Source organism: Limulus polyphemus, unplaced genomic scaffold, assembly GCF_000517525.1.
Source record: "Limulus polyphemus unplaced genomic scaffold, Limulus_polyphemus-2.1.2 Scaffold834, whole genome shotgun sequence".
Taxonomy (NCBI): Eukaryota; Metazoa; Arthropoda; class Merostomata; order Xiphosura; family Limulidae; genus Limulus; species Limulus polyphemus.
The window spans coordinates 143,312-156,463 of record NW_013666444.1 but is presented as its reverse complement, the minus strand read 5'-3'; the positions used below and the strand labels follow the sequence as shown (position 1 = coordinate 156,463).

General features: G+C 35.2%; 1 protein-coding gene across 2 annotated transcripts in view; it reads right to left on the bottom strand.

The window, feature by feature from the left end:
* Positions 1 to 13,152, bottom strand: part of LOC106460777 (WD repeat-containing protein 7-like) — a 211,384-nt gene that overhangs the window by 118,672 nt on the left and 79,560 nt on the right. For both annotated transcript variants that reach the window (XM_022387558.1, XM_013920513.2), the window contains 2 exons: positions 10,486 to 10,651; positions 3,480 to 3,700 (listed from right to left, as the gene is read on the bottom strand). In XM_022387558.1, the coding sequence (XP_022243266.1) occupies positions 3,480 to 3,700; positions 10,486 to 10,651 (387 nt within the window). The remainder of the gene's footprint in view (positions 1 to 3,479; positions 3,701 to 10,485; positions 10,652 to 13,152) is intronic.

Genomic DNA, 13,152 nt, shown 5'->3' with positions numbered 1-13,152 from the left:
CGGAATTCCAGGGGATGTAGAGACCAGTGTGTGTGTTTTTGCGGTGAATTTTGGCTTCAACATTTCCGGTCATGTGACTTCTTTGTTCAATACTGTATATATATATCCGTGTCAGTGTAAATTACTTGTACCTGACGATGACAAAACCTTGTCGAAACATTGTACATTTGCTGTTATGTTAAACTTTTATAAAGTTTTTCTTCATTACCCATTCAAGCCGTCTCCAGCCATTATTAGTCTCAAAGTGGGTTCCTCGTCACCGAATTTAACCAAGGTAATTTCTGTAGCAACCTGGTATGAAGTAGTAGCTATGGGTTAGTCATTAGAGAAAGAAAAGCCCATAGTGACAGCCATATATAGATGCTGAACATCAGATGGACCAATCTACTCAAGCACCTCCACTGCACCAGACTAGACATGTATCAAGAGTTAACCAGCCACCCACACATTACAGTACCGTAAATGCAAACACACTAGTTTCCAGTAAGTAAGCATGGGTATCCAGATACATGCAACAGGAAATGCCAGTGATGCTACCACCTGTATGTTGTTCAAGATGGGAGGAGGAAGCATCTGTTTCACATGGACTAATTGAGTACTGGTGAGTGCAGAGCCCATACTTTGTCAAGTAGCAAAAAAACACAAAAAAAACAGGGCTAATGGTTCCAGCCAACCCACAAAGCAGGCAAGGTAATCAGTACTGGCAATTATATCAAAAAGTCCAGGATAACCAATAACAAGCATAATATGCTGTGACAAATCCACTACAAAACTGACATAGTCTAAGTCAGGTTTGGCCTTTGGCATAGGGCACCACAGCAGACTGCTTACTTTGAAGTATTTAGTGGTCAGTCCAGTATTTCTGGGTTTGATGGAACTTGGTACACACCTGTGTGGGTACATGGTCAAGAGGCAGAGTTCTTGGTTGACAGAGGAGCAGTAAGAACCCTAGTGGATCTCACAATCTTTCAAGCCCTCCAAGTAAGAACACCACTAAGGCTTGTGGAAACTAAGTTCATTCGGGTGAATGGTAATAAACTAGATATCAGAGAAGGGATAGATTGTAGATCTCAGGCTCTATAAATGTTGCTCACAGAATGAAAAATAGTCATCTACAACCTTAAATGTAATACTGGCATCATTGGGATAAATTTACTGTGGAAGTTATACATCAGTTTCATCTGTACAAGAGGCAAGTCCATGTGAGAGACAGAGTCATCTAATACAAGCCAGATCGAGGCCAGAAACAATGGACTATATATATTTATAAATATGTATATATGTGTGTGTGGTGGTTTATTCCAGACTAAATATAGGTGAGAGACAGCTCTGACTTTCAGAGGAGTCACCAATACCAACTTCAAGGTCAATACGAGTGAGACTAATTGCTCATCACTAAGCAAGATGGTTTTGTTTGACCAAGAAGCCAACAACTTAAAGGGCTATGCAATCCTTGCTTTGAGCTTTTGAGAGGTGCTTCTAATGAAATACCTTTTGTGACCATAACTTGATTGACAAAGATAGGATGCTTTTTTGATTGTAAAATTAGTGGGACCAAAATGGCTTAGACACTCTTTCTTTCGGGGGAGTTTAACTAAATGCGACATTTGCTGGATATTGGATGATAGCTGCTTGAACAATCAAAGTTTGGACAGTCTAGAAAGCAAGCAGCATTGGCTCAGACAGTCATCTCCAAAGAGGAATGAAGTCCCAGTATTGTTTTGAAATTATGAATGATTGACTACCACTGAAATGTTTAGAGGAATGACAAGCAAATGGAAGTAAGTAGAAATGTTGTAGTAGCATCAGCTATATTACACTAAATGGAAAATACACGTTTGTGCACAATTACTGACTGAAAAGATGTGAGAATCTTTTCTTTACAAGCTAAAAAGTGATGCACACTGCAATGTAGCTGCAAGGTACCTGATGATGACAAAACCTTGTCGAAAAGTTGTACCTTTGCTGTTATGTTAAACTTATATTAAAGTTTTTCTTCATTACCCATTCAAGCCATCTCCAACCATTATTAGTCTCAAGTGGGTTCCTCGTCGTCAAATTTGAATTAAACAACTTCTATGTCTTTCACTGGTTGAGTGAATGATGTCTGTATATTACAGATGACGAATGCTGTGAGAGAATGACCAGTCATGGTGATGCTATCACAAAGAAGGATATAAAGTTTCTTTCAAGTTGCAACTTCTATCCTTTTAAGAGTTCTACTTGACCACTAAAATTAACAATTCTACAGACTTCTATCTTGAGAGAAGCTGCTGATCTGTTCATAGATTCAGTAATATGGGAATTGTCTTGAGTCTAATGCAAGTAGGTAGTTTGTTGTTTTTGCTTTGTTTGTAATAAAGACTGTTTTACCTAACATCACATGTCCAGTCTCATTTCTTACATAACATAAAATTCAGTTTGGTTTTCAAATTCAAATTACACTAAATTTTCTGTTCAATCCTGCTGTTATCAAACAAACTTATCTGATATTTATGTGGAAACAAATTACCTGAGAATACTACACTGTTTCAATAGGTGACCAAGATGAAATGAAATTAATATTTATAAGGTACATGACCACTAAACCATTACAAACGGTTCAGCATTTTATATCCAGTAAACAAATTTTTATGTAATTTACTGTGAGAAAACAAGATGTTGAAAATACAACTAACAACTCGTATTGCAAAAGTTTCTGATTTTTAAGTTGCAATAATCAACAAAACACAGTTTCTTTTATCATTAAATACAAACAAGTTTTACTTCAATTACAGAAGAATTACCTACAGTTGAACACTACTGAAATATGTAAAACTAAGGAAGAATTCTATATGAGAAATAAAGCAAGAAATAAATTATTCTTCATAACTGTTAATTAATGTATTATTACAGAATTGGATTTTTTATTTAAAGTCACATTAGAATATTAACTTCATAACTTACAAAGCTTAGTAAACATATTACTTATATTAAAGGAAGAGAGGTTTTATGTAATTGCACATTAATAAGTGAGCTGATATTTCATTCTACTGAGAAGATACTTAACTTTCCAGAAAATAAATGTAAGGGGCATTGATTTCATCAGATACTTGTTATTAATATATACCTATTTTATGATCAAGTTGTCAAAATTAACAAGTAATTATCAGAAGGCATTAAATTATCTACACGTTTAAAATACCAACAAACATCCAAACTACTTTTTGCTAAAATCTATCTAAAATGAAAGATGAACTGAGTAGACATGGAAGACATACACACAAACAATGATAATGAAAACACAGATAACTCTTCATGAATTATGTATCTGAAAAAACTTAGAAAGAAAAATACAAAATTCACAACACATGATAGGATTTATCACTTTTGACAATGACCTTTCAATACACAAGCAATAAAACATGTCAGTTAACAAAAATAAAACAAATCAATAAATCAATTTTTAAGATTTACTATACACAGCACCAGAAACTTACTGTACAGTTATTAGGAGGCACAAGAAGTTGTGTAATTTCTCCAGCATGCACACAAAAGCGGTGCAATAATGTTCCAGCATATATGTCCCACAGGCACACAGAGAAGTCCACACCACCGGAGACAAGATATGCAATATCATACCTACTGTGGATGTGATTGGGATACAGAAGGCAGGTTACTCGACCATTATGCCCATCCAGTATTTGGTGTGAAGGCCAGTCTACACAATATTCATAAAAACCTTCTGGTATTAAATGGGTTAGATGAATAGGAAATGACAATACCAAAATAATTCTTAGATAAAACTATAAATGTAAAAAGTATGAAATGATTTTAAACAAACATAGCACAGCTCTTATCTTGTTTAAATATGGTACATTTAAAAATATTTTCTCTTTGGAAGATCTTTTAAACTTGTGAAAGTTACTAAATGAAAATCAAATAAACAGAAGTCGTAATGTCCTTGGAGTACATACCTTGACCTCAATTTAAATTTCATTTTCCCTTAAATGGGAGAATAAAGTCTAAAGATTTACATTTTAACTTACTCAACAAGCGCAAATCACATACAACCCGATGTTTATGTCAAGTTTTTTTGTGTTAATTACATACTATTCTTAAAAATATGGAAAATGATTTATCTCACGACTATTTCAGTGTTATCTTGATTGAACGATGTAATTAAATGTACCACACATACACAATAACTCACTTGAACATGCTACTGTAGTTGCAGTTTGTTTCAAGAATGCACATATTTACCATTTATTTTAATGTGTCTAGAGTAAGCTGGAAATCATCACCTAATCTGAATAAGCAATTTTCTAATTATATTAGTTAAGCACATACAATTTTGCTCATTTATTGTCTTTATAAAATCGTTTTAATTAGCCACACTGTGTTTCTCAATCAAAACATTTAAGCAAATGCTGTATTCCATAGCATTTTCTTCTAATCTATACAAGTCTACACACACACGAACCAATAGAGTTTTAACTCTGTTACTAAAATGCTATTATTTTTTTCCACTGAACCAACTGAAAAATATTATTTTATAAAAGTAACAAGTAGCTTACAATAGATAGTTAATATTTTCCTAAATTGAAAATGTATTTCCAATAATACTTACCTCAACTGACACTTATAGCTATTACTCGACCATCAGGATTTCTTCTTTACCCACCTAAGCATTGGTTTGATTTTTTCTTCTCTGCTCCAGTCATTTATAACTCATTCAATTGCCCTTGGTGATATTCTCATGATATTCTACACCTACATCAATGCACTCTCTATCCTGGTATTGTATATAAGTACCTCATTCAGATAATTTTATCACTTTTTCAAGACTGACACTATTCCAGGTCTCTAATCCTGGCTCTTAGTGGGGAGGAAGGGTGGGAGAGTGTCAGCAGTGGTAAGTATTATTGGAAATACATTTTCAATTTAGGAATATATTAACTTCCAAACATACTTATGTTCGCTGACACTTATAGCTAGAATCCCACATTGAGAACATGGAGGAGCCGGTGAGGGCATTATCCATACATAAAGCATTTGCACAGTTCATGGATGTACCAAGATAAAACTGGTACCCAAGTGGGAAAACTGCATTTCATCCAGAACAGGTATGCTCTTGACTCGTGTATTCTGTACTCAACCAAAGGAACAGAAATCATACAGTCATCTTCACTCTCCAACCAAATGGACAAGAAGCATTCCATTTGCCCTGGAATTATGAGTACACTCCCATGTAGGCTGGTGCTGCTCCTTCATCTGGGAAAACAATATCCAGAGACTCAGGTAGGAGGGCCCCCAACTTCGCCCTCTTCTCCGAGATTGGAGAAATTCACTCTAACACTCTGGAAGAAAATCGTCTGTCCACCACCCCAGTGATTGGAAACTGGGTGTGGTAATGACTCCCTAGCTCCAACTACTAGAATCTGGGAGTCACGAGGAACATTGCTTTGGAAACAGTGCAATAGGTGAACCAAGTTCCCTAAATGTTTTCAAAAAACCGACCCCAATTTATTCATTCCAATGATTGGCAGGGAAGGCCAGGATTCCCTTTAGTATAGTATGGTAATACCACCTGGTGAGTTTCTAGGTAATCTTACAGAACACCTCATTTCTACAGAGCCTGTTACAATTGGTAGTAATTATATTGAAATAGTGGTTGCTAGTATGGAATTGGTTTGATAAAAGCACACCTGTCTGGGCAACAATTGCCACAGAGTGGGATCCTAAGAAAATGAGGTAAGGGACCCTGAAAGGCAGAAATAAATATACTCACCCCTTTGGATAATCTAGCAGAAATGGTTAAGATAGCTACAGGGGTAGGCAAAAACCCTCTGATGAAGAGACTGCCAGATCAGGCAATATGAGATAAAAGGTAATGGGGAAGGTCCATATACCAGTCTGCACAGTGACCTCCAGTGGACAATTTGACCTGGTTGCTGAGGGCATAGAAAAGAGAAATATGATGATATGTGTCTAAAAAAAGATACCTTGCCTTAAAAAAAGAGCACAGAATAAAAAGTTTTGTCTAGTATCTATAAAGGTATAGGTGCAGGCAACAAAACCTTTAAGACCCTCACTGAACATGACCAAGATCAAAATCTGATTGGACAAAGCAAAAAAGATTGAGCAGATGAATCAGAGAAAATGACTGAACCAATTTGCCATCTGACAGAGTGTTGGGTAAGAGGAACTAGTCTGAGGATATAGAGAGAATTAAAAAGTGGTCTGTGGACAAACAGCACAAATCACTCCAACCAATGATGTCCATGGGTCAGCAGCCACGAAAAATAAACCTACAGGTAAAGGGGATACATGGCATACAAGAGTCAGGTCACAAACAGCTGTAGAGAAATAACACATAGGTAGGTAACTGGAATGGTCATTTGGGACCAATTATCCAAAACAATGTGAGGAATCTGGATAATACTGGAGATTCAAAATATATGTAGTCGTGATAATCAAATGATAGACTATACAGCCTTTGTAAACAATGGTGATTGTGGAAAATGCAAAAATATATGTCAAAGAGCAAAGTAAAAAAAAAAAAAAAATTAATGGTTGACACCACAGATTGAAAAAGAGTTCAACCACCTCTCAATACAACATTGCTGTTATGCATGTCATTACCTTTAATAAAAGTGTTTTTGGACTAAGCAAAACTACGCCAAGTAAATGTCAACCTTAGAAATTAAACCCCAATGATAGCTTCTTGATAGCTAGGTGAATCATAACGGATCATGGCTACCTCACAGTGAGACCCTAAAAAAAAGTAGAATGTTGGACACACCAGAAGGAACTATAGAAGCAAAAACCCAGTTGTAGCAGCCAATCTGGTGCTATTATCAGGATCTGATCATGGGTTGGAAAAAATCATTATTCTTATCATGGGTAAAATATGAAGTGGAGAAAAGGTTCAGAGATGTAATCCCATCCTGTCCAGATGGAAAGCAGCAATTGCCAAAGCCTGAAGCCTGCCAGTAGTTAGGTGATCCAATAAGAGGCAAACCCACTAATAAAGTTGCAAAAGGAGAGCCAATCCAACAAAACCTTGCAATGCAACATCTATTCTGTTGTGAGCATCTGTTTGGATTGAGATATTGGACCTTCTACCACATGCATCACCCATGGAACATGGGAAGCTAGAAGGGTGATAAAACAGCACTAATTCCAAGAAAGGTGGTCCAAAGTTTGAAAATAAAGAGCCGTAGACCACATGCCTCCATGATGAAAAACATAAGACTCCACCACAGAATAATCAGGGTGAAGCCTTACAATTTACCCTTTAAGAAGCCCAGACCATGAGGCCTTGCCTGTTGAAGAGCAAGATAGACAGAAACATTGTGTAAGGAACCCTCATCATCCATGTATAGACTCTGGAATTCCTGACTGTTGGTATATGCATCCCATCCCTGAAGCAAGGCATTCATGAAGAGAATGGAACTCTGGACAAGGTAGCAGTAGAGGAACTCAAATCATAGTAGTGTCCTGATTTAACAACCCCTCAAGATCGGAAAGAGATCTCACCTAAGGAAACTGGGGAAACCAGTAAATAGATGTGTATGATCCTTGATCATTTAAAGACCAATAAAGAGGAGAAGGAGAGGTAAGAGTGTGGCATCCTCTTCTATAGCATTGAGCAGGATGAGAGACAGCTGAGCCCGACAGAGAGATGAGATGAAAAATAAAAAATACCCAGGCTGATTACATATTGAATAGGAGCAAGAATAGATGTTGAAGCCCTGAAAGGGATGCCTGCCTGGGTTGTATCTGAAAGTAGAATCAGGATGTGATGGTCTAACAAATAACAAGATGTTGCTAGCAGTAACAAGTCGTAAGTGTGCACAATACAATGGAATGAAGGGGATGAGAGAGGAAAAAAAGTATGATACAGCAGAACCCATGTGAAGCCTATGCAAATCCGAAAGGAAAAACCCAGAACTGCAGTACCTGACCCTTGTGCACCACAAATGCCAAGAGTGGTGAGACTCCACTGCTAAGGTAAAGTGCAGATAGGAGCTGACTACAATTAAATTGGACATCTACAGACCCAGTAAAAAAAAATAAACACAGGTTGAGGAATGAGTAACTTGTGAATCTTGGAGAATCTAGGCATTGATGTCGACAATGAAGATCGATGACTGAACACCAATCTCCCATCTGCATAGGCCCAACAACTGATAGAATTAAAAACTCTGAAGAAATAGCCCAACTCTCTCAATACCCCTAGACCAATCAAACTCAGATAACCCTAGAACTAAGTTCCAAATCCCGATGTGAAGTGAACAACTATTTGTGACCCCAGGACCTCCATAGCTTCTGGACTCATTGTTAAGGTTACCACACATCCAGAAATTCTTGGAATCGTGCCCCCACATCCCCCGAAGGTACTCAATAATCACTAACACTGATGGCAATGCAATTAAGCAGAGGAAACCTTGGATATAGACAGATCTATTCTGAGTACCAATATACTAAGGGTCTGATGATGGGGGCAGGACTCACAAATAGGAGCAGAACTATAGAAGATGATGAAACTCAAGACTCCAACAACAACTGGGAGGAATGTAGAAGTCAAACACTGAATCAACGTGCATGCTAACAAGGGATTCAGCTCGTCATCAAAAAAAGCTGGTGATCCTGAGAGTCTTCTAACAAAGTGAAGTAAAAGGAAACAAAATGTTGAATGTGAGTTGTAAGTCCATAGACCCATCAGGGAACATAGACCTATATAGGTGAACTACAAGTTCTGCCTTAGAACCCTGAAATTTGAGGAGCAGATGTATTATTTAAGTGTCAGAAAAATGCCTCCAGCTGGTGGTGGTATGCTAAATCACAATGTTCGGACAACATCATGTCGTATAAGGCACGCCCTTTCACATAACTAAGCAGTAAACCTTCCAGCCTGAACCACAACATCTGTGTATGGAGAAAATATTTGTTCCCAGACCTTTCAGCCACAAGTAAGTTGCAGGCTCAAAAGCAACCCAGGAAAAAACCCAAAACCTCACACTCTCAAAGAACTGACAGAAGAAAAACAAATCAAAGGCAGCTTATCCTAAAGTGACCTCCTTTTCATTTTTCATAGGTCATATAAAGACTGATTAACATTGACTGGAACAGCATTTTTTGAGATAAAGGAAGTTGGTTTGTTAGAGCAAAGCAATTTCAGGCCATCTGTTGTGACAACCTTAGGGAATTGAACCCTGGACCCCAGTGCTGCAAATCTATAAACTTACCACTGTCCCACAGAGAGGCTGAAAGTCCAACAGACTGAAAGAAAGCACAGGAAAAAGCAAGTGTAAATTATTTTAAAATGTTGAGAATCGCCCTCGATGGAAGCCTCCTGGACGACCACCACAGATCTGAATATACATCACCATCTCACATGAATAAGATCACTGACAATCTCAACCAATAGTGACTCCTCCCAATTATTGGGCAATGCTAGATAACAGAGGTGGGAGAGGAGAGACCCAACTTGCCTCCATGCAAGAAATAATAATCCGAGAATTTGTAACGTAATAGACTCACCAATTGGAAGCAATTTTTTTTTAAATTATTTTTCCTATTATGAAAATCAACTAGATAACATAATAACCCATTAGTGATGCCTTGTCACGAAAATGTGGTAAAACTATCTGAAAGAGAATCTTATACAGTACTAGGATAGAGGGTGCATAGAGGTGGAGAGTATTACAAGACAAATATTGCCAAGGGTAATTGAGTGGAGTATAATAGTCTGGAGCAAGCGAGAAAAAATCAAACCAATGCTTAGATGGGGAAAGAAGAAACCCTGGCAGTCGAGTAATAGCCATAAGTATCAGCTGAGGTAAGTAAGTAACTATATTTTGTTTTTCATGGTGTCAGGTAACCTTGAAAAAACATAGAAAAGTTATAAAACCAATAATTCTGCAGAGATTATAAACTTCTGTTCATGATATTAAATAAGAAAATTATTAAAATTTTGACAATGACAACTGAAATACATGTAATGACTGAATATTTTATTTCCAATATATATACGGCACAAAAATAAGGCAATGGATATCTTCTTTGTTTGAAGTTAAGCACAAAGCTCCAAAATGGGCTAGCTGTGCTGTGCCCACCACAGATAACAAAATCCAATTTTTAGCACTACAACTCCACGGACTTAGCACTGAGTCAAAGGGAAGCCTATTAATATTGTATTCAATCAATATTTTTCTGTCTAATTTAAAAGTAATAAAGATACAAATTATGACAATGTAAGCAGAAAATTCTGTAGGATCAGATTAATAAATACTTTTGTGCTTTTTTGTTTGTTTGTTTATGATTTTAATCACAATTAAATTTGTATTTTTCAATACATAAATACAAATTTCTAGAAGGAGAAAAAAGTTTTTCAAATCTTAAAAAGCTTAGATTATGATACTTATCAGAATGCAATAGGTAATTAGTCTCTCTAAAAACTACATAACAATAAAAAAAACTTAAGAACTGTTTTTGTACCATCAAAGGTATGATGTCGTCCATATAATAGCTGTAACATTACAGTCTGTGTAGCAGAAACAATAATTATACTTCCATCTTCACGTCCACATACCAATCGTCCTTGTAGTGGTAGATATACACTAGCAGTTAATCTTACGAGCTGACCATCTGGTTCTTTTGCACTCTAGATTAATCATTAAAGAGCGTTACTCGACACTAAATAGCTTGTTGCTACATGTATAAGCTTATATTCAAATTAATAAAGTTCTAACTATTTGTAAACAGTAAAACAATAAACACTAAATGTAAATTTTAAAAGATAGATACCTATGGTATTAGAACACTTGTACAGTTGACATTTTCCATGACCTAAAAATCTTTAAAAGAATTACATAAACAAATCGTTCTTGTAGCGGCAGATGTAAACTAGCAGTTAATCTTATGAGCTGACCATCTGGTTTTTTTGCACTCTAGATTAATGATTAAAGAGTATTACTCGACACTTAATGGATTGTTTCTACCTGTATAAACTTATATTCCAATTAATGAGGTCGAGTAATAATTAAAGAGCATTACTCGACACTTAATAGTTTGTTGCTACATGTGTAAGTTTATAATCCAATTAATGAAATTCTAACTATTTGTAAACAGTAAAATAATAAATACTAAACATAAACTTTAAAAGGTAGATACCTATGGTATTAGAACACTTGTACAGTTGACATTTTCTATGATCTAAAAAACCTTTAAAAGAATTATATAAGAAACAAAGGAATCTTTGACCGAGAACCTTCAATATGCAAAGAATGTGTTGCAGAAATTAATAGTAAAAATAAAGATTTGTAATATGCTAAACAATACATAACATTGTTTATGTTTTAGAACATAGTTTTGTTTAAAAAAATCATAAAGGTTTCATATGTAACTTTAACTACCTTAATATTAGACACACTAAAACTGTTTGTTTCAGATATGTAAAAACTTAACTTTTACTATGTCAATATAAATATTTGGGAACATTTTAAAAAACCAGTCTTCAAATATATTTGCACATTAAACAGCTAATTTTATATCGAAGCATATTCAAAAAAGATTACCAAAACAATTTCCCATGTATCCTTTTTTTCATAGACAGTTTGCTTAAAATGTACTTTACAAATTGGAATTAATTTTTGGTCCTTTAAATAAAATTAATTCATCATATCAAGCTAAGACAAAGATATTAATCATCTTTCATTACATATTCTTATAGCCATGTGACACACTCCTACAGGCCAAAGCTTTGCACATTTCTCACTTCTATATTACACCATTGCAAAAAACTGTACAGCCTCTCTTTAATATGGTCAGTTTGTCACTAAGAAGTATGAAATACATGTTTTTCCATGAGGAATTTTTTGCAATCTTAATACTGTGGAATTAACCCTTTCATGACCAGGTATTCTGTATTTGAAAAATGAAAAAAAAAAAAAAATGAAAATTTGATAAACTACCAAATGTAGTCCATTTGGTAAGCAAGAGGCTAAACATTAAAAATATAATCATAATCTACTGTTTTCATTTAACTAGAAATGTCTTCTCATTCTGCAGACTCTATTTACTTTTGTAATTAATTAGCATTAAAAAAAACAGACTGTACCACTAAAAAACTGAAAAGCAAGTAACTTTTCACTCATCAGTAAATTAAGACTTAATCAATGTTGAAGAATTTGAAGTATGTATTCAAAAACAAATATTACTCTGAGGAAATGTAGCATTACCAGTTAATTATTGTTCAAATTATTTCTACATTTTGCAATTTTCTATTGGAGAGAAACATATGAAAAACAAAATAGCTAATTTCATGCTAGCTCATGGTCATTGCTGTAGGAAGAAATTTTGGAATGGTCAGGCCATTTCCACATTACCATTTCTAGGGAGATCTGAGTACATGCCCCCCAGAAATGTTTTGAGATTGAATATTGAGCCATTTTAACTACAAGTACTACATACACACAATGTAATATACTGAATTAAAAGAAGCAAGTTTTAATATACAAGTTGTTGCTATACATGCCATGAAAAAGTGGTCAGGCCATGGCCTGACTGGTCTTGCTGCTTCCTATGGCCCTGTATGGTAAAAAAAATAATTGATTTCTAGATATAGAAGCATTCAACATTTTACCTATAGAGGGCTGGACTGCAAAAGGTGAAAATGTTGTAGAATCATTGTTACTTACAGGATTTATTAAATGGGATTTTAATATTAAAACTTCTTTGTAAGTAAAATATTCTTAATGCAAAAATTAAAATTTGAATGAGTGATTCATAATGAGTATGCTAGAAATGGCCCACTAACTGGATATGTGAAGTTACTATATTTTCAGAATTGCATACATATAGTGAAGCCTCAGTACAAAGGCCGAAACATTGTATCTTTTTTTTATTCAACAGACAGTAGCAACCCATTAAAGTTCTCAAACCTACTAAGTCTGCATACATATTTTTCAAAGTACAATTAAAATGTTTCATAATTTGATAAGAAAGCACCAAGTTTGGCTTTAGTTTAACTACTACGCATAGGAAGAACCAGCATCTGAAACAAGCTTTCATTTATATTAAGTTGTCAAGAAATTAATGTCACTTTTTTAGATGAGAAAACCTAAACAACTTATATATCAAAACAAAACATTTATTAAATGATAT